Consider the following 24,916-nt stretch of genomic DNA (forward strand, 5'->3'; position numbering starts at 1 on the left):
GGTGAAAATTGCAAAAAACACAGTTGATGGACAGAATGTAGAACAATGTCATACATTCACCCCAGTACAAGGATCTGGGCCTAAATCCATCGTTTTTTTTGCACTCCACACCACCCTGGGTTCGACACTGGCTATATGCAAATCAGCTCTGACCCTGAGCCTTCATCAGCCTGGATAGCTTGACATTGTTCTACATTCTGTCCATCAACTGTGTTTTTTGCAATTTTCACCCCGAGTGGGCTGGGTATGCTCAGACGTGAGTCCCAGGCTCTCCACACCACTGGAGTCAAGCTATCCAGGCTGATGAAGGCTGATAGCCAGAAACCGGTCCTTGGATGCTTGATTCCGGTCTGGGAAAGACATGGCTTGGTAGTTCGGACTGGACTGTTCCCATGAGGCACAGGGTCAGAGCTGATTTGCATATAGCCAGTGTCTAACCCAGGGTGGTGTGGAGTGCAAAAAAACGATGGATTTAGGCCCAGATCCTTGTACTGGGGTGAATGTATGACATTGTTCTACATTCTGTCCATCAACTGTGTTTTTTGAAATTTTCACCCCGAGTGGGCTGGGTATGCTCAGACGTGAGTCCCAGGCTCTCCACACCACTGGAGTCAAGCTATCCAGGCTGATGAAGGCTGATAGCCAGAAACCGGTCCTTGGATGCTTGATTCCGGTCTGGGAAAGACATGGCTTGGTAGTTCGGACTGGACTGTTCCCATGAGGCACAGGGTCAGAGCTGATTTGCATATAGCCAGTCTCTAACCCAGGGTGGTGTGGAGTGCAAAAAAACGATGGATTTAGGCCCAGATCCTTGTACTGGGGTGACTGTATGACATTGTTCTACATTCTGTCCATCAACTGTGTTTTTTGCAATCATCTAATTTTGTAGCATATCAACCTCTTTGTGTAAAAGAGCCCAAACTTTCTGCATCAACCAGTCAGAACAGCCTCACCCCATAGAACCTTCCTGAGAGAGCCTCAGATTTTTCTACCGCACGTTGTGCTAGGGAGTCTCCACTGAGCTCTGCTCAGTTTCTTTCTTTACTACTTGATTCTTCTACAATTTTTCTTCAAACTACAATGGCTGACAAGGAGAAGAAGGCTTTGTTCAGGGCCTGTGCTACCTGTGCCAAAAAGAGACTTTTTGTGGAGGACAAGCATGATGACTGTATCTATTGCCTGTATCCAGACCACAAGGCCCCTGATTGCAAGATCTGTAGAACTTTTTCTACGAAAACATTGAGAGAGAGGGAGGGCCGATTGACTTGGCTACAGAAAATGAAGTCACGGAAGGAGGTGCTGTCTTCGGATGAGGAGGACTCTTCATCGGCTACATCCTCCAGAAAATCCAGAAAGAGGGGTAGGTCTACTCCCTCTACTTCTTCTGGGGCCCCTGTCCAAGCCCATCATAAGATCTCTGATAGGTCTGAGAGGGCTGGTCCCATTAAATCTCCTCACCGAGGTGAAAAGGAGAGGCTGGGACAGGCTGCTGAGGTGGACACAGCCAAGAAGGTGAAAAAGGATACTTCTGTTCCTTCTCAACCATCCCAAAAGGCGAAGGAGAGCAAGACACTGGCTGTTGTCTCTCAGGATGGAAAGCCTGACAAAAAGCAGCGTCCGTCGACGACGAAATCAGCAGGTACGTCGACGACTTCTTCTCAGAAAAGCCTGTCTTCTCAGGTGGCTCCGTCGACGATGATGACTTCGCCGACGTTTAAGGTGCCTTCCTGCTTGCCGACGATGGCTGTCATCTGGACGTCGACGATGATGACGACGAGGGTGGTGTCGACGGCTGCTTCGACGACTAGGACTACGACGACGTCGACGGCTTCTGCAGCAATGATGATGACGACGAGTTCGTCGACGATGCCGTCGACGATCAATCCACCGGCGACTATGAAAACTCAGTCGATGAGATCAATCCCTCCGTCGACGACGATTACACCGACGATTCCATCGACGACGACTCGTCAACGATTAAAAAAATCCACATTTCCATGAGAAAGCAGCAAATCACGCCGGAGATGACTTCTCCTAGGCGAGTAGCACCTTTGCCTCCTACTATGCTGTTGGATGAGGAGTCTGATGACGAGGAGGATGATAATCCTTATGGGGATGCCTACAGTCCCTCGGACTTAAATGTGAAATGTCAGGATACAGACACTGAAGAATATTACGAACACCAATATGTCCAGCAAGGTAGACCTCCTCAAACCTTCGGACAGGACATGGTGGCCATGCCATCCTCTCTAGTATCGGATTTGCAGTTGATGTTGCAAGATTATAGAAATAGGTTTCCATCTCAACCTACAATACAGCAGGAGCAGGACAGGATTTGGCTACCTCTCCACCTGCTGACATTGGGGGTTTACATAACCTCATGGAGAGGGCATCTAAAAGATTTGGTCTGCCGAGCACGACGGTGCAGACAGACTGCTTCCTCTATGACTTTAAAGAACCATACAAGAGGTCAGTCCGTTCTATACCTATAATAGAACATGTATGGTCTGAGGGGGTTAAAATAATGCAAAATCCGGCGACAGTCATTCCTGTTCTTCCCCGGCTGGAGAAGAAATATAAGGCGCCGGAAGGCAGTCCAGCATGTCTTATGGGACAACCTAAACCGGATTCTGTCATATCTCAAGCGGCACAAAGGAAACCGAAAAATCCTTCTACGCCTCTTACTACGCCTCCGGACAAGGGAGGAAGGCGCTTGGACAATGTAGGGAAGAGATTCTCCTCTATGGCCAGCCTCCTGGTTCGTGCTGCCAATGCTCTGGCCATCCTGGGCAGGTATGATCGCCAGATGTGGTGCGATCTATCACCGTTTGTGGAACAGCTTCCAGAATCAACAAAGGAGGAAGCCAGGAAGGTGTTGATGGAAGGAGAAAGGTCCTCGTCAGAGGTGATAAATTGTGCTATGGACATAGCGTCTACGGATTTTTGTGCTCTGCTGGATCAGCTGTGCTACGACGTCAGTGCTGGTTGCGGGCGACCTGGTTTCGCCAGGAAGTCCAGAACAAAATCTTGGATTTGCCATTCGATGGGGAAATGTTTTTCGGAAAGCATGTGGATGACGCCCTTTAAAGCATTAAGAAGGATACGGACACGGCAAAATCCTTAGGAACGTTGAAGGTGCCGTTTAGAGGTGCGAGGGGCAGAGGTTTCTCCTCTTAGAGAGATATTCATCACAATCCTCCCAATCATACAAACAACAGTATTGCAATCAACGCCAGGGCCAGTCGGCGTCTTTCTCTCGTCAACCGCATAGAGGACTGTCAGGATTGGCACTCTGCAGGATCCGTTTGCAGTAATAAAGCTCCACCTCCGGACCTCCCAAACACCCTGAATATATGATCACAGGGTGTTCAAGCGATACGGTGAGGGGAAAAACCCCAAAGGGAAAAAAACCTGGGAAAGGAAAGGAAAGGAAAGGAAAGGGACAGCAGGGAAGGGAAGCTGTAAGACAAAATACACAGCAGGTTAGTACACTTTCTTAATCCTACTCTCATTAATTTCTCGCTAAACAAAGAGGGGGGAATCACCTGTGCAGTCGGTATTCTCTTCGCGCCTTCCTTCCCTAAACAACACAAGGACCTCAGTTAGTATCCCCTGCATTCATCTACAACACTGCTCTATGTGCGTATTCTAATACAAGTACATACCCAGAAGTGATAATCACTCCGCTATGAAACAATCGTATAAGTCAGTCGAATTCTTGACTAGTATCCCTTGAAAGGTCCTAGGCAATAGGTACAGATTCCTTCATCTACACCAATTTAACTTATAAGCAGTTTTCCAAGTCCTTAGTAACCAAACCAGGTAGGGCGTGGTTCCTATACCACCACCGCCGTCCGCTTAGGTATTTGTATTCCACAAGAAAGGTAAAAAAAACGTCATGTCTTCATGACGGCAATGCGGAGGGCTCCCCCTGCACTCCGCCACTTGAATACCAACTCGATTTCCAAAACAAACGAACAACCAAGTTCACCCTTTCAAGGCGAGTGAATTAAACGATGTAGCACCAGACCAGCAATAACAAGAAATGCATGAAAAACAGCTCAAAGGCGAACTGCTCTTCACAATGTCAGAACATGCCAAAATCAGAACGCCTTGTCTCATCAGACGCCTGTAACTTCTGATACCGCCTCCAAGAACCTCCGGAAATGAGAGCAGCCGCTCCCGCAAGATTCCACACAAAATCACGAACACTCACCTCCCGGCCAAACCTCGCTATAACCAGCCAGCAAGCAAAGGCTCATGGGAGTTGTAGTCAAATGCCAGATACACATGGGATTTGTAGTTCAGGTAGGGGCGCAGTCTAAACCCTGACAAGGACGTCACACTCGTCAAGGAAGAGACAATTCCAAGAGGCAATAGCGGCCTCGCGGCTCTTACTACTGTTCCTGCTCCACCGATACCAACAGTGGGGGGCAGGATTTCACATTGTCTAGACAGCTGGAGAATTATAACATCGGATCAGTGGGTCTTGAATATTGTTCAGTGTGGCCAGACATGGGAGTTGCTAAATCTACCTCCAACCAGAGCACCAGGCGCCAGTCAAACGAAACATTTGAAATTGCTATGTCTCGAAGCCCACCAGCTTTTTATCAAGGGGGCGATAGAGCCTGTTACCTCCCTCTCGCAGAGAGGGAGAGGGGTTTATTCCAGGTTCTTCCTGGTTCGCAAGACGACCGAAACATGGCGCCCCATATTAGATCTGCGAGAGCTCAACACTTATCTCATCAAACTATCTTTCAGGATGGTGACTTTCCAGGATATTCTTCGCCTGCTAGATCCAGGGGACTATATGGCGACTCTGGATTTAGAGGATGCTTATTTCCATGTGCCGATCCACCCAGCTCACAGGCAATACTTGCGATTCACAGTAGGCAAGAGCCATTTCCAATTCAAAGTACTTCCTTTTGGTCTCCGGTCTGCTCCGAGGATATTCACCAAGGTGTTGGCTCCAGTAGCAGCTTTCCTCAGGAAGCAATCTGTGGAGGTTTTTCCCTACCTGGACGACTGGCTAGTCAAAGCTCCATCTTTCCAGGAAACTTCCAAGGCCATTGCAACATGCATTCAATTGTTCTATCACCTGGGCCTTCAGCTCAACAAGAACAAGTCAGTTCTTCAACCGTCAAGGTCCACAAGGTTTCTAGGGGCAATTTTGGACACAACACTGCAAGGCATATCCAACAGACAAACGTCAAAACAAATTGATGCGTTCGGCTCGCCACTTGCTAAAAAAGAAATCCATAACAGTTCGGCTCTACACGTCCCTGCTCGGATCGATTTCATCCTGCATACCATTAATTCCACATTGCAGGGTGCGGATGCGGCCTCTGCAAGAACAGCTCGACAAACAATGGTACCAAGCAGAGGGCTCTTTCGACAACAAGATTACTGTGACGCCAGAGATCAAAGAGGAATGCAAATGGTGGTTAGTGAGAAGCAACATCGCAGAGGGTTTGACTTTCATGCTTCCTCCGACCCCCATGGTTCTCACCACGGACGCCTCATTGGAAGGCTGGGGAGCGGTGCTCCAGGACCTCCAAGTCAGTGGGCATTGGGATCCAGGTCGGCGCCAGTGCCACATCAACCTGTTGGAGCTCAAGGCCATCCGATTAGCCTTGCAGGCTTTTCTGCCACGGTTTCGGAATCATTCAGTGCTGGTCCGGACGGACAACACGACTGCCATGCACTATATCAACAAGCAGGGGGAACAAGATCTCAGACTCTATCCAAAGAAGCTCAACTAATTTGGGATTGGGCGATTCTTCACAAGATTGCTCTGACTGCAGAACACCTTGCAGGTTCGCTCCATGTAAGAGCGGATGCGCTAAGTCATCAGAAATCGATCAACCACGAATGGCAGTTAGACCAAACCATTCTGGAGGAGGTGTTTTCAATCTGGGGGACCCCGAGCATAGACCCGTTTGCGACTCCGGAGAACACCAAATGCCGGTTCTATGCAAGCAGGGATCACCATCCGGGGTCCTTGGGGAACGCGCTTTCGATTGCCTGGTACGGCGCATTCTTTTACGCTTTTCCTCCGATACCTTTAATCCCAAGGTTAATCAGGAAGATCAAGGCGGAACCGCGCAGAATGATCTTGATTGCACCAGCGTGGCCCCGGCAGTTTTGGTACACGGAGCTCCTTTTGCTCTCTCAGGATCATCCCATTCGCCTGCGGCAGATTCCTTCCCTGTTGTCGAGGTCTCAGGGTCAAGTACTCCATCCGGACCCTAGCTCGCTTCACATGGCAGCGTCGCTCCTGAATACAGCTAATTCCAAGATCTGAACCTCCCCAAGGAGTGTAGGGACGTCTTGTCTCAGGCTCCAGCTCCAAGTACGAACAAGAAGTATAAAGCAAAATGGAAAAGATTCTGCATATGGTGTCGGACACAACATCTTCAGCTCCACATCAGGTGTTACCATACTTCCTGTTGCTGGCTAAATCTGGATTGGCTCCTTCTTCTGTGAAAGTTCATCTGGCAGCCATCTCAAGATTCAGGCGGACATCTTCAGGTCCTTCTCTTTGGTCCGCCAGGATTGTCAAGCAGTTCTTAAAAGGCCTGTTTCGGATGTATACTCCAGTTCGTCCTCCGCCGCCCATTTGGCAGCTTAATTTGGTGTTAGCTCAGCTAATGAAAGCTCCGTTTGAACCCTTCCACAAAACGGACCTTAAATTCCTATCTTGGAAACTAGCTCTTCTGTTGGCATTGACATCTGCCAGGAGGGTTAGTTAGCTTCAGGCGCTGTCCATAGTGGAACCTTTCCTTCAGTTCAAGCGGGATGTCCTGATCCTTCGAACAAATGCAAGGTATATCCCAAAGGTGCCGTCTGAATTCCATCTGAATGAACCATTAATTTTAAAGTCATTCTTTCTGCGACCTACTTCTCCAGCAGAAAGATGCTTGCATTCTTTGGACGTTCAACGGTGTTTAAAGTTCTATTTAGAGCGCACAAAATCTTTTAGGAAATCCTCACAACTGTTTGTGTCTTACAGTGCCCCGCGGAAGGGATTTCCGCTAACCAAGGCCAGCATTTCCCGCTGGATCTCCAGTGCAATTCAGTTCTGCCATCAAGGAGCAGGCAAACCACTTGAAAGGAAAGTCCGAGCCCATTCAACAAGATCAGTGGCATCTTCGGTGGCTCTATTTTCTGGAGTCCCTATAAAGGACATCTGCAGGGCAGCAACGTGGAGCAGTACACATACCTTCACAAGACACTACTGCCTAGAGTCTACAGTGCAGGATGACGCTGCTGTTGGTCAAGCAGTCCTCAGGAATCTTTTTCAATAAGAGGTGAGCTTTCCCTACAATCCCTCCTTCCTGTATATCACATTTTGTATCGGCTATTATGTTCTTTTTATGGTAACATTTTATGATTTGTTTCCTAGGAGCATAGCTCTATTGTCATATCATGAGATTCATGTAACAAAATGTGCTTTTATGGCTTACTGCTAGCTACTCTGATACAAAGCATGGGAATCTATGAAAGTTCCAATACTGGGGTAAGAAAACAAGTTACTTACCTGTAACTTTGGTTCCCCAGTATTGGTAACTTCTATCATAGATTCCCATGCGGCCACCCTCCTCCCCTGGGAAAGCTCAGCCTTTTTACAAGGATAGTGTCTGTTTGCACAACGGCTACGAAAATCTGAGGCTCTGAGGCTCTCTCAGGAAGGTTCTATGGGGTGAGGCTGTTCTGATTGGTTGTTGCAGAAAGTTTGGGCTCTTTTACACAAAGAGGTTGATATGCTACAAAATGAGATGAGGCCTAGGCCTGATTTTCTCTTTTGTACCTATGGTTATGATATTTTTTATTTACCGAGGCTCCCATTCCGACGACGGGGAATGATACAAAGCATGGGAATCTATGAAAGTTACCAATACTGGGGAACCAAAGTTACAGGTAACTAACTTGTTTTCTTCATATTCATCCCTCCCATCTCTGTTAAGACGAGGTGTGAGTTCTAAAAAAGGAGAGAAAACAATTCATAAGATAAGCTACAAGGCCCTAAAACAGTATAGTTCACCAAGAGGGGAGGGGTGGGGGGAGTGTAGAAGGCAACCTCATCCTGGAGTGTTGTGCGTGTACGTCAAATGTCATAAGGGGATGGATATACACACCTACACGTCAACACCAAAAAAGAAATAAATGGGCACAGTTCTGGACCAAACCACCAGATTGTGGACTAATGCACAGCATGTGATTAAAAATAAAAATGTGCCCTAAAGCTATTCCTACAGGTAAGTAGCCTTTTCATTTTATATTTTTTAGCTCACATATGCCTTTTCAGTAGGGAACCATAATTTTCAAATCAACCTAGGTCCTCATCCAGTAGTACAGTACAACCCGAATTGTTAGGCCACATGCCCTCTGAATAAGAACGCAAGCAGCCATTTACAGATAGAAAATTGAAGCATGATAAGCCTGCCACAAACCCGGTACTGTATCAAGATAGTGGATTTTGTCTGTATTCTAATTTAACAAGATTTGTAGTTTAATGAATATCATCCTGTCCGACATTATAGTCTTCTTTAATTAGCATAGATTTTACAAACTGAGATAAAACACACCAAAAACAGGTGGATAAGTTGGAATTGAGGTGTCCAATATTACTAACCATGTCACTTATCTTTCGAAAGTCTAAATATGTATTTGTTTTATTAAACAGGCTATCAGCTGTAAAGGACAGCACAGTATCTGCTATACTTTATCCAGGAATCAGACGGTTGTAGTGGAATATACCCATGACAGTGACACTGATATGTTTCAGGTATGATTCCTGCATTTTACTGTAGTTATTGATTTTATATATATTTTATTATGTGCAATTATATGCATATGTAATGCCAGGTTTCCAGCTTGTGGCAAATTATCACCAAAAATGAGACTAAGAATGCTTATTTTATTCCTTTTTTTTTTCTTCCAGGTTCAATAAAACGTTTAAATATAAAGGTTACAACCAGGCTTTAATCATAAGGATAATAGCATTGAGTATGTACAATTGAACACCAAATACTCCTTAGATTTATGATGGGGTAGGGACCGTATACTTTGTACATAAAGTTAGGGCTTTATTGCAACAAATAATGGCATTGGAGGGGAGGAGAGGGAATGAGGACCTAATTCCATTAGAGCAGTGACTAACATGGCTATCTGAAAACATACAAACCTCAATCAAGGATCAAGACCAAAAGGCACATTTGATTGGCTCTAGATCTTCTTCTAAAATTTCCATGGACAACCTAAACTAGTGTACACTTCTCTACTGTGACACACCACTACATATTGGAGCACTTTTCATTAGTCCTCAAAGTTGCTTGGCTACTCCATGGTTTAGCAACGTCTTCATATGTTACTGCCAACCAAATATTCCATTGTGTTTGCTTTTGGGGGTACGTAATCGTCCCAGAACCATTGCCTTGGCTGGTAGGTCTAAGGGTAACTGAGAAACAGATGGTCATAAACATCTTTTCAGAACATGTATTGCTTTGGACACTTCCAGGTTATGTGTATGGAGGTCCCCTTAGCACACTTCTCTCCTGCATAGCATAGAAGTCACCCTTCCAAATTTAAATAGCTGGATATGAGTTTTATTGATCCTGTGCAAATTCTTTAATTGCAACCTCTTGACGATTACTTCGTACTCCCAGTCGGAGATGTTCTTAAATTTAAAACTTCATGCATGCTGTACCTGAGCATGCACGCATATTCTTTGGCTCCTGAGAGCCTCTCCCACCAAACAAATAATTGCTGTTCAACTATGCCAGCAACCTCATGGTAAAGTTAAAGATTTCATCACCTGGAAAAAGTGCTTTCTTAAAATCCCCCAAACTACCCATTTGCTAGTGTATGGTTGAATGCGAGGTGATTCTCCCCACCCCCAAAACACATTTTGGCCTGTTTCTAGAAAAGAGGTAGATCGATTGTGACATTCCTTCTTGATAGAGAAGCAAGTATGATCAATTCTGTTGAATTATGCAAGAAACCTATTTAGCAGTTGGAGCATATACAGCGATTGTTGGCACACTAAAAGCACACCGTCCTGTGAAGAAATACGGTCTTTAAACTAGAGGTTAGCTTAACTCGCTTAATTCCATGTAGTGTAATGACGCAGAAAAACCAAACAATTCCTTGGGATTATGCAGAATTATGCAAGAAGAGTAATTCTGCATTTAGTGCAAGTTCTTAGTAAAAAGAAATCACCCTCCCATCTATTTTGGGCCTGATGGGGTCATTTTTAAACTAAGAAATAGTGCTAAATGCAACAAAATAAACACATTTGGTGAGTGCGGGAGCCACTCGCTCTCCCTGGATGTGTGTTAGAGGTAGGAATTTCCCTCAACTTACTCCTGGCATTTAGGGCTATTTTCTTAGCGCAAACTGCACCCTTGTGTCAAAATGGACGCACGGATGCAATTTGTGCAAAGAAATAGCGCTGTATGCAGGAGAAAACACACAGCGAACGCGAGTGGCTGCTCAAGCTCGTTCAGTGTGCTCTTACATTTGGATTCCCCCCCACCAAACCATGCAAGGAGTAATTGCGTAGTTATCGGTAACCCTGTGCCAAAGAGTAATACAATTACAAAAATTTCTCGAATTACTCCGGCGTGATTGAATCTACACCTGGGGCTACTTTAAACATTTTTATTGGTTCGTTATTCCTTTACAGAGGTGTAGGAAAGTGCCCCTTTTTGCATTGTTACCTCCCGCTTTTTGCCTGTTATTGATGCTCTTTGAGTAAGTGTGCCAGGGGTTCCTGCCAATCAGGTACCCAGGGTCTATCTTCTTTCCCTAAATCTGTACTGTTGCCCATCCAAGTTGGCAACTCTTTGGCCACATGTAAGTCCCTTGTAAAAGGTACCATAGGTACCAAGGGCACTGTGACCAGGGGAGGCCTCAAAGGGCTGCAGAACTTATTCTGCCACCCTTAGAAGCCCTGTACCTGTACACCCACACACTGCCATTGCAGGCGGAGTGTTTTGGTGCTGACAAAGTGAAGAGTTGACGTGGAACACATCCTTGTGAATCTGAAAGACTATTAGCTTTAGATTCCTTACCTTAGAAGGTGTCAGACTGGATCAGGAGAATTTTTCTTCAGCAGTACCCCTGAGCGTCAGTAGGTGGCGTCGGTCAACTCCGTGTTCATCATTGGCGCCGTGATTGCCAGAATGACGTTGCGGTATCTACTTAAACGCTGCCCCAGCGCACTGACGTCAGTTCTTTCTTTTTCCGTGCCAGCCAGCGCAGATCGCTAGAGGGCGGTACCCCTAGTCATTGTTTGGCTAATGTTTTTTGACTTTTTGTCGACATCTTTTTCGAGTTTCTCGGCTCCTGGTGCACGCAGGGATGTCACATCGGTGGACCAGCTTCAAGCCTTGTGACTCTTGTCACAAGTTAATGTCCGTCACTCATCCGTGCCACGTGTGCCTTTTGGTGCCTGGAGTATGACCACGACCCAAAGCCGTGCTCCGACTGACTGGCCATAACCCCGAAGTCTTTGTGGGAGCGGTCCCAAAAGCTCCTGGAGCCGGCAGTCGGCTCATCGCCGCTCGAGGTCCTGGTTGAGAGGGAGGTTGCGGGACTGGTCGCGGAGTCACCACCATCACTCCTCATTGAAGTCTTCGGGTAAGTCGAAGCACAAGAAGAAGGTAATGAAGCACCATTGCTCTTCGCCTTCTCCCGGTCCGTCGGCTGACGTGACGCGGGATGCAGAAGGCAGTCGTCCTTTGGCTCTGTCTGCAGAGCCTGCTGGGACGACTCTGAGCTTCCCTCCCTTCCTGGGAGCTGGAGAGTCCCCTGCCCAGCTTCTTGCCTTGTACGAAGACCATAACTCCATCTTTGGGCAACCTGACTCTGCCGGTGTGCCTTCGGGCCTGCGGACTCGGCTGGGGGCTCTAGGTCTTCGATGCCGGTGGCTCCGGCCTCGGCGCCGCAGGGCCTCCAGGGATCCAGGCTTGGATCCAGAACGGTGCCTGTTGACCTCACAACACCTCCTCCGGCACTGATTCCTTTGACGACCCCTCCGACGCCGGTCGTGTCCCTGGCCGGCGTCGACCCCGGCCTCCCCTTTGTCTTGGACACAGAGCCGTACCGGCGTCGACCGACACAGACCGTTACTTTTGTGCCACTGTTCTCCTCTGGTATTGCCTATTGCCCTGAGTGGCAACCAGAGGAAGGTGAGGAGGACTGGGAGGGTTATTTTGACCCTTTGGCAGACCAGCTAGAGGAGCAAGACTGGAGAGAGGAATTGTTGGAAGCCAGTGGTCTGGATACCTCCCCAGACCTTGGCATGCTTTTCCCCCATACTGTGGCCACGGAGGAGGGAGCCTCCTATGCTGTGGTGTCGTGTATGACAGCTGAGGACTTGGACTTCCTATGGTGGCAATTACTACGAACCTCCTGACTGAGGTGCTTCAGCCAGCAGCGGCCCCTTCGGAGCGCCTGTTGGCATTCAAGAAGGCCCTCACAGACATCCTTCTAGGCACTTGGTCCAGGCCTAGCACATGGGCTCCTGTGGATAGGATGATGACGCGACGCCACCGCCCGGCCGACCTCATTTTCCTCTCCCAACACCCTACCCCCGAGAGCTTGGTGGTCCAAGCCTCAGTTTCTGAAGGCGCGTTCCCTTTTGTTTCCCCAGATAGGGATTCCAAGAAGCTGGACCATGTTATGTTATGTTATTTTGTCTTATAAAGCGCAACAGCTGCCTCAGCAAAGGGGCGTCCCGGCGCTGGTTAAGGAAAGAGCTGACCTAAACAGAGCAAGCGCAAACTAAGCTGAAGGAAAAAGAAAAGTCTTAATGGCCTTCCTAAATTCTAAATAATTATTGAGGCCACAAATCTTCACAGGGAGTGTATTCTATACAGTGGCAGCTCTGTAGCGAAAGGAGCAGCCACTGCTCAGTGGCCGCTCCTTTCGCTCTTCAAAACCAAACTCTTCTTATCCGGGGAACCTCCACCAAATGCTGGCCCTGTAAGCGAAGGAGCTGTGATGGAGCATATGGCGAAAGAAGGTGGGCCAGAATAGGAGGAGTGGCTAATTTCAAAACCTTGAAGGAAGTACATAGGGTTTTAAATTCGATACGCCTGGCCACAGCTAACCAATGAAGACGGCGGATGGTGTTGGACACAGAGCAAGACTTGCACAGGCATAGAAGAGTTCTTGCCTCTGCATTCTGTGCCCTCTGCAACCTCAGGACCTCCGCCTTATTGAACCCTAGATAGAGAGATCAGGCATAATCAAGTCTGGACAAAACCATTGCCTGAATGATGACCTGACACGTCGATGCGTCAAAGAAGCGCAGCAATGGTCTGAGCCCCCGTAGAAGTCCAAAACAGGTCCCTGCTGTTTTTTGGTTTGGACTTGGTAGTTTAAAGATGTATTCAACCAAACCCCTACATATTTTTACAGCTTGTTTAGGGGAGCGGGGCTTGCCCAGGCTGGCTGGCCACCAGAGATCACTCCACAAACCATGGTCTCTACCTACTAACAGTACCTCTGACTTGTTAGAATTCAGTTGGAGGCAGTTAGCGGTCATCCACTCTGCCATTGCCCCAAGGTCGCCCTGAAACTTATGGTCTGTGTTATCAGAGAGTGCCACCACCAACTGAGTATCGTCAGCGTATGAGACCATGGTCAAGCTCCTGCTAATGGCTACTGCAGCCAAAGGTTGAACATAGATGTTAAATAGCAGGGGACTGAGGGAGGAGCCCTATGGCACCGCTTGTTTAATGGAGTGTTCGCCAGAAACAAACTGGGAGCAGATACTGAAAATGAAGAAATGAGGCAAGCCACTCCAGTACCAGGCCTGTAATTCCTACCTCCGCAAGGTGTCCCAACAGTATGTCGTGAGACACAGTATCAAACGCGGCGCTCAAGTCCAATAGGATCAGCGCCCACGTTTGCCCCTCATCCATAGCTGCCCAAAGATATTCTGTCACGGCCAGGAGGGCGGACTCCGTGCTGTGAGCAGGTCTGGTGGAGGCCTCCAGAAGACCTTCGTGCCCGAGCCTGCAGTGTTTGTTCAAATCGGAGAATGCCCATTGAAAGTAACAGGGCACCGACGCCAAAACAGTACCCTGCACCTGGCCGCCTAGTGCCGCTGTGGGTGTACCTTGGGCGTTAACTTGACCCCCCCCATCCCCCCAAGCCCTGAGTTTAAGTCCAGGAGCTTTGCTCCCTCAACCTTCTGGCGTGCTCGTGAGCAGCCACCAACCGGAGGCCCCCTATCCCCCATTGAATAATATTGGGCTCCGCACTCTTCTCCCGGCCGCCCTAGTGCCGCTGAGGGTGCCTTAAGAGTGCATCCGTGACCCTGTGAGAGCACTGGTTCAAACCCCAGAAGCTCACCTCTTAAGACCGTTTACTTACCTGCAAAACGATAACCCAATTTTCCTCCTTAGGAGTGCATTGACTGTTTTCCTCTGAAAAACTTTGAAGTGTGGAGGGTGTTTTGTATGGGAACCTAAAAAACGGTGTTTTGAGAAACTGTTTTACTTGCCTTTTATCTAGGAAATGTTACCAGTGTGATATCTAGGCATATCACACTGAATAAGTAAAGAAATCTGAAACGTATTATAAAAATTAATCGTACAGTACCTGCTAAGTAACTGAACAGTAATCTCAACTCTTTCTAAATAATTGCCCTACCTGTATACAAAACAAGTACATACAACTGCATTCAACTGTACTGTTTTGAAAAGTATTATTTCACTTACCTGCACCAGACCTGCCTTGATTCTAGAAATAAAATAAAATAAAACGCAATATTTTTATATAAACAAATTGGTCTGAGTTCAGTCCTTGGGTGTGTGACAATTTTCTGCCGAGTGTGTAAAACAAATGCTTAACACTACCCTCTGATAAAGCCTTACTGCTCGCCCACACTACCACAAAAAGAGAGTAAGTTATTATCTACTTTTACCTCTGCCTACCTTTGGGGTTCCACTGGACTCTGTGCACACTATACCTTACTTTGATATGATATATACAGAGCCAGCTTCCTACAAGAGGGTTCACTATTGCAGCTTATAATCCCACCTTGCTTTCTGTGCAAATGGATCCCATGAGGCAAGACACCGCTTTGATGACTCCTCTTTCTTTAGGGCTTATCACATTTCCTGGGTCTCTGGGAAAACCTCCCCTCCCCCCCACATTGCCACCTCCCCCATTCCCCATCTCCGATTGGTAGCCACACCTGCTGTTCTCACTCTGTTATGTGTTTTCACCTGCAAAGGTGTGTTTGCGCTCCCTGGAAGGAGATGCGGCTGTTCTGGTAGTAGAGGCCTAAGTTTTGTAGGGCCGTGAATGTGTGTGTGAGGCTTTTGGAATGAGCGGAGTTGTATATCACGAGCCAGTGGAGCTCCCTGAGGTATGATGTGTGTTCTGTGTGTGAGGAGTTTGAAATGATTGAGTTTGTATATCACAAGCCAGTGTGGCTCTCTGTGGTGCAGTGTCATGTGTGTGAGGTTGAGGAGGAGTTTGGCTGGAGATCTGGATGTTTTGCAGTCTTCTAGTGGGTTGCTTGGTGATCCCAGCCTAGAGGATGCCTCTGTAGTCCAACGTGCTGTTGACTAGGGCATGATTGACAGGTTTTTTTAGTGTTGCTTTGGAGCCTTTTGAGCATCTTCCTCAACATTATGGAGTAGGATGCAGGGACAGCATTAACTTGTGCCCCCATAACTAGTTTGCATTTGATTATTTAGAGGTTCCTGGCGTGGATGCTGAATATGTGTGGGACCCAGATTTCAGTGAAGCAGCATAGTCTAGGAAGTAGTAGGGAGGCAGACTAGTGCTGTATCTTTCCTTACAATTTAAAAAACGATTTTTCCTACCTGTGATTGCATCATTTTTTTAAATGTTCTTTACCTGTCTTTGCCTGTGGTTGTTACAGTTTAAAATTGTAGCTTTAACCTGCCCGTGATTGCATACTTTATCACCGGTTTTGTGTTTAAACTTGTGGGTCTTCCTTGCCTGTGACTGTCTCCATTTTAACCTGTTGAATTTAGGGATTTGCAGTCCTAACTCTGTAGTTTTTTCCCCTCTCATTCCCCGTGACTATCCGTTTTTCCCTCCGTTTTTCTCCCTTGCTCTGTGCTAAGACCTGTATGTTTAGCAGTCCACCCCCAGCTTCCATTTTGTGTTAGCAAGTGGTTGAAACCAGCCCCCCTCCCCCAGCAACAGAGATATTTCTACATCAGATAGAGAATGGAGGGTGCTCTGAGACAGCAGTTATCTGCTGTTTAAGCTGTGTTTAATAGGGACTGTGCACTGTGTGTTTTTTGCCAGGAGAGGGAGTAAAGTTTTATACAAACAGTATTGTTAGAGGACAAGTTTGTTAGGCCCTTACCTGCAGAAGTCCAAAGTGTGGATTGAGCCTGTCTGTCTCCTAGGAGATGCCTGAATAGAGGAGCAGCATCCAACTCCCTGGCCAGCAAACCTTGTCTGAGGTCGCTGGGACCTTATATAATCTGCTATTGGTTGGTACATATGTACACTGATTGGTGGTTGTATCTGGTGTTTCTATTGGATTAGGTTTTGTGTCCTCATTGGTTGGGTATTCAAGGTTTCTGATTAGTTTCTGGGTCTGTGACTCAATCAATGTAGGGTTGGGACTAGGGTTAGGATATCTATTGGAAGTGGGGACTAGGACTTCCTGTGTGATTGGTTGTTGGGACTAGGGTGGGACTAGGGCTAGGCCTTTAATTGGAAGTAGTGATTAGGGCTTCTGGTGTGATTGGTTGCTGGACTAGGTGTGGGACTAAGAGAAGGGTTAGGCCTTTTATTTGAAGTATTGATTAGTTCTTCCTGTGTCATTGGTTGCTTGGACTTGGGTTGGGACTACTGGTAGGGCTAGGGCCTCTATTGGGCGTAGAGATCAGGGTTTTTGAAACTGACTGGGTGCTTGGACTAGGGCTGAGATTGGCTGTAAGGTCCTGGTGGGCAAGCGTGCATACTCAGCATGGTTTAAGGAAACTCGACCCACTCCCTCCCAGGCATCGAACACATATTTACCAAGAAACTCTGAGAAGAGCCTGCCTGCTGCACTGACGGCTGGCGGTGTGTGTGCCTAGTGAAATCGTGCACTGACGGCTGGTGGTGTGTGTGTGACTGGTGGAAGCGTGCACTGACGGCTGGTGGTGTGTGTGTGACTGGTGGAAGCGTGCACTGACAGCTGGTGGTGTGTGTGCCTGGTGGAAGCGTGCACTGACGGCTGGTGGTGTGTGTGCCTGGTGGAAAAGCGTGCACCGACGGCTGGTGGTGTGTGTGCCTGGTGGAAGTGTGCACAGACGGCTGGTGGTGTGTGTGTGCCTGGTGGAAAAGCGTGCACTGACGGCTGGTGGTGTGTGTGCCTGGTGGAAAAAGCGTGCACTAACGGCTGGTGGTCTGTGTGCCTGGTGGAAGCGTGCACCGCAGGCTGGTGGTGCGTGTGCCTGGTGGAAGCAGGAGCATTTACAGCATAGAAGACACAAATGACACAAATGAAACTGACGAAGAGGGAAGGGGAGAAAGGATGGGGGGGGGGGGGGGAGTGCGAGCATAGGAGCCTGATTACAGCAATAAAAACACAGATGGCAGCTGAGCACGTGCACACGCTCGTGAACGCAAGCTGCAGGCCAGCAAAAGTCTCTGGTGGCACTTTTTAAAGCCACTTACTAAATGTCTGGAAGCGAGAGCATGCGCTGTCTCAGGCGAGACCTAAAAACTATAAACCAACACTATGCACAAATCCATGTCTCAGCACCCACTACAAAATCACACAAACCCACACCTATACACCCTTCAATCCCAACTACCACACATTTCCGTCTTCACCTACAAACAATACACAACTCTATCCTATACCACAAACCAATCCACTCATCACTAACACAACCCCATTCCATACCAGACTTACTTAACTACATCCCATCCAGACACACACTCCCTGCTCTAATTACTCCTAACAGACCACTTTTTATCACTAACAAACATATAATCCGCCATCCATCATTTGTCCTACCAACACCCTCCTCTTCCTTCTACCATAATAACACAAACACACAAAACATATACTGCACAGCACCATACTTTTTAACTCTTGCAACAAACCAGTCTAAGACAAACACTCTTACCTCTACTTCATTCCCTCCTACACAAAATATACACTCTACTCATAAACACATCACCACCCCCTCTACCTTACAACCTCCTCTCACAAACCATATCATACAAACCAATCCATCGCATGAATCAATTACACCCACACCTCCTTTCACTATTCCTCAAAAACAAAACGTATCACGCTGTGACGCGGCGGAGAAGGAGATATGGAGACAGGCAACGTTCGTTTGAACACTTCTTTATTTCTAGTTCAAAGGATAAACAAAAATGTTCTCTTTAGGATAAATCCTAGGTTTTATTTTCCCAAGATGGAATCTTCGTTCTCTTACGCCAGAGAACCGTGCCTGAGGGTTTCGGGACGCCAGGAAACTGAAGGGCTGCTTCTGTTAGGTAGACGCCACAACTCTGGGGGAAAAAAAGAAAAGCAAGTACAAAATTTGGTAAGGAGTACATCTCCGAGGTTTTTAGATGGAATGAGGGACTAGGCACCCGACCGACACCAGTGATTTTTCTACTCTATTGTTTAGGGGTTGTCGTGCTCTGTGTATTTTAGCCTCTGTTTGATGGGCTCAACTTCAGAACGTATGCGGAGCCGCCCGCCCTCTAATCTCGACCTCCCCTTGCTCTAAACGGCCCCCAGTTGTCCCCGTACCTTCTGAAGCCACGACCCTGATGAACCGTAGCGGGATTCAGCGTTTTGCCAGAGAAGGTCCGGTTCCTTCTTTTCCTCGTTTTCGTCTGGCGGTGTCTAGGCGTGCTGCCTTTTCGTTTCCTCCTCCGCGACGGACTCACTCCACTGTTCCTGGAATCTTGGGCCGACAAGGAAGGTCTGTACGTTGTGGTCTCCTCTCCACGCTGCTGCTACTTCCTTCTCTGTATTCCGACGCGGACTCGCCATTCCCAGAGTCACTTCCTCTTTGAAGTGGAGGCGGTCAGGTGACCACGTCACGTGAACGGCGTTGGATGGCTGGCTGCCGAGGAAAATTAAAGGGACTGAGCTCGTCATCAGCGGGAAGCGGGGTCTGAAAATAGAGGAGGGAATAGGGGCAGAGGTGAGGAGGCAATTGTTCATTTAAAGTCTCAGAAAAAGAGGCATCGTCCGTGGGCGGCTCCCCTTCACACACGCACACCAACACAAGTTCTTCCAAGCACAACACCTCATAATACATACCATCTCAAAATACAAACATACATCCACCTTTCAAAGCACATAAAGGAGCCTTATCTCTTCCACCAGACCGAACACAGATACCGCAACTCTCTTCCAAACGCCTCTCATCCATTGGACAATTTAGAACCTTACCACATGACCCACATGCTGTACCACCACCCCTGACTCATACACCTTCCGCTCTAAACACACGCAAACAATATAAGCGACGAGTCACACCTCACCTTCGCTTCCCCAAGTCTACTGCACAGCAATGTTACACCACGAAAACAACACCGCACACCAACTCACTCTCAAACACTGTGTCCACCACCTACACAGGCAGACCCATCAAAATGTCTTCTTAGCATGCTGGATGAGGAACATGGTACAGAACAGCTACCCGATTGCTATCCTAACACAGCTAATACCAGCACTAAAAACACCTGCTACAAACCCACATAATACCAATCACTTCTACAAAACAAAGTCTCACTATCACCAAAGCCCATTCTCTAAACTGTCTACTAATAAATGCTTGATCCCTCTCTTAAAATAAATATCACATCTTCGACATTCTCACCGATGCAAAACCAGACATACTTTTCGTAACTGAATCATGGTTGGGAGATGATATGGCTCCAGTCCTGCATGAAGCCGTTTCTCTAGGCTATCAAACGATCACCCAAAATTGTATAGGCAAAAAAGGAGGTAATCTTGCTGTTGTGTTCAGGCAAACATTACATATCACTAAAGTTAACAACATCACCATAAGGAATTGTGAGGCTCTTCTCACCAGATGCAATCTTATACCGTCTTCCTCCTGTAACTTCCTGCTCCTTTACAGACCTCCACCTAGCAAGGCAACATTCCCAGACGCACTTCTAGACACAGTTTCAAACCTGATAACAATACACTCCAACCTAAGCTTTCTGGGTGACCTCAAAATTTTGTTTGACAAACACAATTTGACCCATCCAAAAACAATAATCCCTGGCCTAGACGCACTAAACCTGCATCAGATTGTCCACAAACCCACACACATTGCTGAACATGTCCTAGATGTCATTTTTGCTAATACCAAACTAGTTACCTTTCAAACTATAACTCCAGTCACATGGTCAGACCACCACTTGATTGCTTTCCAACATAAAACAACACCTAAAACTACCCTACATCCATCCACCTATCGACCGTGGAACAAACTTCATTTGGAACACTTCGAAACACAACTAGCATCCAGTACAAATCTGTAAACAATAAATTCTGTTAAAAAACTATGAGTGGTTACAGGTGCTTTTGACATCCTGATACCACTCAAAACCACACAACGGAACAAAAGAAAAAAAGCACCCTGGAGAAACATAGAGATAAAAGACATTAAAAAAACAAATTAGAAAGCTGCAACGTACCTGGCTCAAAACAAACGCCAAGCAAGACAAACTTCGCCTACAGAAAATTAACAGATTATGCACGTCCGCTATCAAAAAAGCTAAGAAAGTACTATTCAGACAGAATTCAAAATGCTAAATGTGCAAATAAAGAATGCTATAAAATACTCCATGAATTTCTCAAACCAAATTTCCTAGAAGGAACTCATCCTGTTACTTCAGATTTTATAGACAAGCTGGCAAATCGTTACACTGACAAAGCAGACATGTTTGATTCGTACTTAAAACCGAGACAAAGCACCAGCACTAACCCTTTGACAAAATAACAATCCAAGAATACTCTAACCCAGCCTCTCTGTTCCTTCCAGCACATCTCACACAATAAATTTATGGCCCTGGTCAAAGCAAGCAGGCCTGCCGGCAGCCCTTCTGACCAATGTCCACAACAAACTTTGAAGACCATTCTTTTAACAATCTCTGCTGCCACTCCAGTAAGAAGAATCGTCAATGATTCCTTAACTACCAGAATACTTCCAGAAGAACTCAAAAGGTCATACATACGCCCTTTACTGAAGAAAACAAATTTGGACCCGCTGAACCGTGAACTACAGACCCATACCTTCAACTGGAACGCCCCAAAGATATTGGAAACTCCTCAATTTTCAGTTGCCTCAGAGACATGGATCAGTGGATGACTTGAGTCGCATCAAATTGAATACTTCCAAACTGAAATACTCATGTGTGGCGATTGGAAGCATTATGACCCGCTTGCCGCCTGGCCTGATGAACTGGGATCACCACCTAAAGTATAGAAGGAAAAAAGAAACCTCGGAATGACCATGGAGTCCAAGCTGTCGATTAATGCCCAAGTGGACAAACTAGCAAGATCAAGCTTTGCCACTATAAAAACGCTACAACTAAATTTCCCTCATTTAGGATTTCCACACAAGGTCCAAGCTACCATCTTCCTTGTTCTGTCCAAACTCGATTATGCCAATAGCCTCTACCACGGATCACCTTTAATGACCATGAAAAGACTACAACGTATTCAGAACTCTGCTGCCAGACTACTCTTGCATATCAAACGCGAGACCACATCTCACCTGCCTTGAAAGCCCTGCATTGGTTACAAGATGCCAGAAGATCCACGTTCAAGCTGCTTTGTATCACCCACAAAGCAATACATGGAATGGGACCGCTCTTCATCAGAAATAAAATCACCAAACACATTCAACAAAGGAACCTCAACTCTGAAATGGCACCTCACTTCAAAATCCCTGTTCAAGCAGCCAAGCTATGGAAATCTTTACCCGCCCAACATCAGATCCATGGACAGCCACCGTATCTTCAGAAAACTGCTTAAGAATTGGCTCTTCCCCACATAAGCAACATACACAAACAGAAATGTACAGCATATCCCTCTGTATATAATTTATTATTACTATGAATATGTACCTATCTTTGTGTATTGCTTTGTATAAACATATAGAATAATTATGATATATATATATCGAGGCTGGGTGGGGTATCCAGTACAAGCAGCACTCGAACATGGCTTAGCTGTCCCAAGTAAAGCTCTTTATTGGTGTGCAGACCGCTTTCATCAGTCCATTATCCCAAGGCACACGACCACAGGCTGATGCGTTTCGTTATCACTTCCTCCGAGGCATCGGTCGAAAGTAGCATGAATGTATGTGTGTGTGCAACGAGTACTCCACAAAAACTCCGGCAAGCAACCCAGCAACGCCGGCGAGAAAGGAGACGGACCACAGGTTCAGGTGCGATGATTTATTCGACAGAAACAGCTACGCGTTTCAGGCTACACAAGCCCTTGTTCACACATATATATATATATATATATATATATATAATATGCGCTGATCCAGGAACCTGAATAAACAGCAACTGAGGAGCCACGGTGGTCTGCGCTCTTTTCTTTGCCTTATCTGGTACAATAAAACCCGAACACAGGAGTTTATTTGGTGCATCTTTGGTCTACATGTACTTCTTCCATTGTGCATCTATGTACCTTCCATGTACTTGTATCTGTGGGTTTGTTACTTTCCTCCTGAAACACATATCCAATGCACTCCCCTATTTCTCACCCCTGATACTGAACCCTTCAACATCTTCTTCACTATGTCTCTAATCCGGATTGTCTCACTGTGCCGCACCATGTTTTGCTCTCTCTTGTTCGCCTTATTGTATTATGCTCTGCTCTTGTTAGCTGACCAACAAATCCGTGTAACGGAACTCTGCTACATCCTCCTTACCATGACTCTCATCCGGATTGTCCCTTCCCATTGCAAGATGTTCTGCCTCTTTTGCTCCCTCATTGCATTATGTTCTGTTCTCGTTTGTTCTCCTCTGTAACTGTTGTGAAGCGCTCCGATACCCTCCGGTCAGGCTAGCGCTATACAAAACTTCGTAAATAAATAAACATCTACCTACCCCCTTTATGCATCCATATACTTTCAGTTCACTTATGGATCTACATATTTATCACTTTCTCTAATTCAACATATCCAATGAACTACCCTATTTCTCACCCTATACTTCTCTCAATATAACTTCTAACCCAACTTTGTGACTCATCTCAAACTTTTCTACTACTCTTTCCAATGCAATACCATATTTCTCACCCTAAACATCTATCCATATATTCTCTACACCCACTCTTATCATTTATCCAAAACCCCATACCACTACTATGATCCCCAAAATAACCCTTTCTAGACCCTCCCTTACTCTGCCCCTCCTTGCATCATCTGACACCTCTTTTACAATACCAATGCCCAAAACAAACCTTTCTAAACTCTTCCCTCTGACTCTTTCCCTCCACAACCCCTTTTTACTCTTCCAAAAGCCTCCTCCTACTGCTATGACCTCCCCCAAAAAAGAAATAATCCTTCACTCTCCTTTCCCTCCACTATCCTTTTCAATCAAAATAACAGACTAACATTTTCACTTCTCAAATTTCATATTCCACTATGCTAAATCACAACTAATCCTGTATGGGTCCCAGAGTAGCAAGCTACTCACCAAAAAAACGCTTCAACACCTCATCAGAGGTAAGCAAGCATTATATAAATGCAAACCTTTTTCCCCTCTTCTATCCCTCCGCAACCTTTCTCTATCCAACTGAATAACACATCGACCATTCAAACTACTTTCATATTTCACTAAACTTATTTTCAACACTAATCCTTTATGGGTTCCGGAGTAGCATGCTACTAACCAATAAATCACTTCAACACCCCATCAGGGTTACTAGCGCAATATAAATGCTAACCTTTTCCCTTCTCTACCCCTCCCCAACCCTTCTCAATCCAAATAACTGACTATCATATCCACCACTCAAATTACTTTCATATTTCACTATACTAATTCAACACTAATCCTTATGGGTTCCAGAGTAGCGTGCTACTCATCCCCCCCCTCCCCCCAAAAGGGCTTCCAACCCCATTGGGGGTAGAAAGTGCTATATAAATACAAACCTCTTACCCTCTTCTATCCTGCTGCTAACCTTCTCTATCCAAATAACTGAATAACATATCCACCACTCAAATTACTACATATTTCCCTATAGTAATTTTCAACACTAATCCTTTTATTTGGTTTCGGCGTAGCGTGCTACTCGCCAGAAAAGTGCTTCTACGCCCCTTTGGGGGTAACGAGCGATATATGAATGCAAACCTTTCTCCCCCTTCTATCCCTCCGCTATCGTTCTCACTCAAATAACTGACTAAAATCCACCACTCAAATTACTTTCATATTTCACCATACTAATTCACCACTAATCCTTTATGGGTTTCCGGAGTAGCGTTCTACTGCCCATCAGGGGTAACAACCTCTATATAAATACAAACCTTTTTTCCTCTTCTATCCTTCCGAATCCAAATAACTGACTAACCTATCCACCACTTTAAGTACTTTCATATTTCACTATACTAATTCAACACTAATCTTTTATGGGTCCCGGAGTATCGTGCTACTCGCCAAAAAAGCGCCTCAACGCCTTGTCAGGGGTAGCAAGCGCTATATAAATGCCATTACATTACAATACAATTCAATTACAATATTAGGCCAGCCATCAGTTCTTGGCGAAAAATACTACTTCTGCCTGCTCGGTGTTGAGCTGGAGACCGTTGGCTTTCATCCAGTTAGCGTCTTTGGTCCGTCGGCGATAAACATGTTTCTTGTATTGGGAGTCTTGTTCAAGAGGGAGAGTATGAGTTGTGTGTCAACAGCATAT

The 24,916-nt window shown here is 46.3% G+C and overlaps 1 protein-coding gene across 1 annotated transcript in view; it reads left to right on the plus strand.

Annotated features, from left to right (window-relative positions):
- Positions 1-24,916, plus strand: part of PELI2 (pellino E3 ubiquitin protein ligase family member 2) — a 294,907-nt gene that overhangs the window by 43,860 nt on the left and 226,131 nt on the right. The window contains exon 3 of the mRNA XM_078660363.1: positions 8,687-8,788. Within this exon, the coding sequence (XP_078516489.1) occupies positions 8,687-8,788 (102 nt within the window). The remainder of the gene's footprint in view (positions 1-8,686; positions 8,789-24,916) is intronic.

Source organism: Lissotriton helveticus, chromosome 9, assembly GCF_964261635.1.
Source record: "Lissotriton helveticus chromosome 9, aLisHel1.1, whole genome shotgun sequence".
Classification (NCBI taxonomy): domain Eukaryota; kingdom Metazoa; phylum Chordata; class Amphibia; order Caudata; family Salamandridae; genus Lissotriton; species Lissotriton helveticus.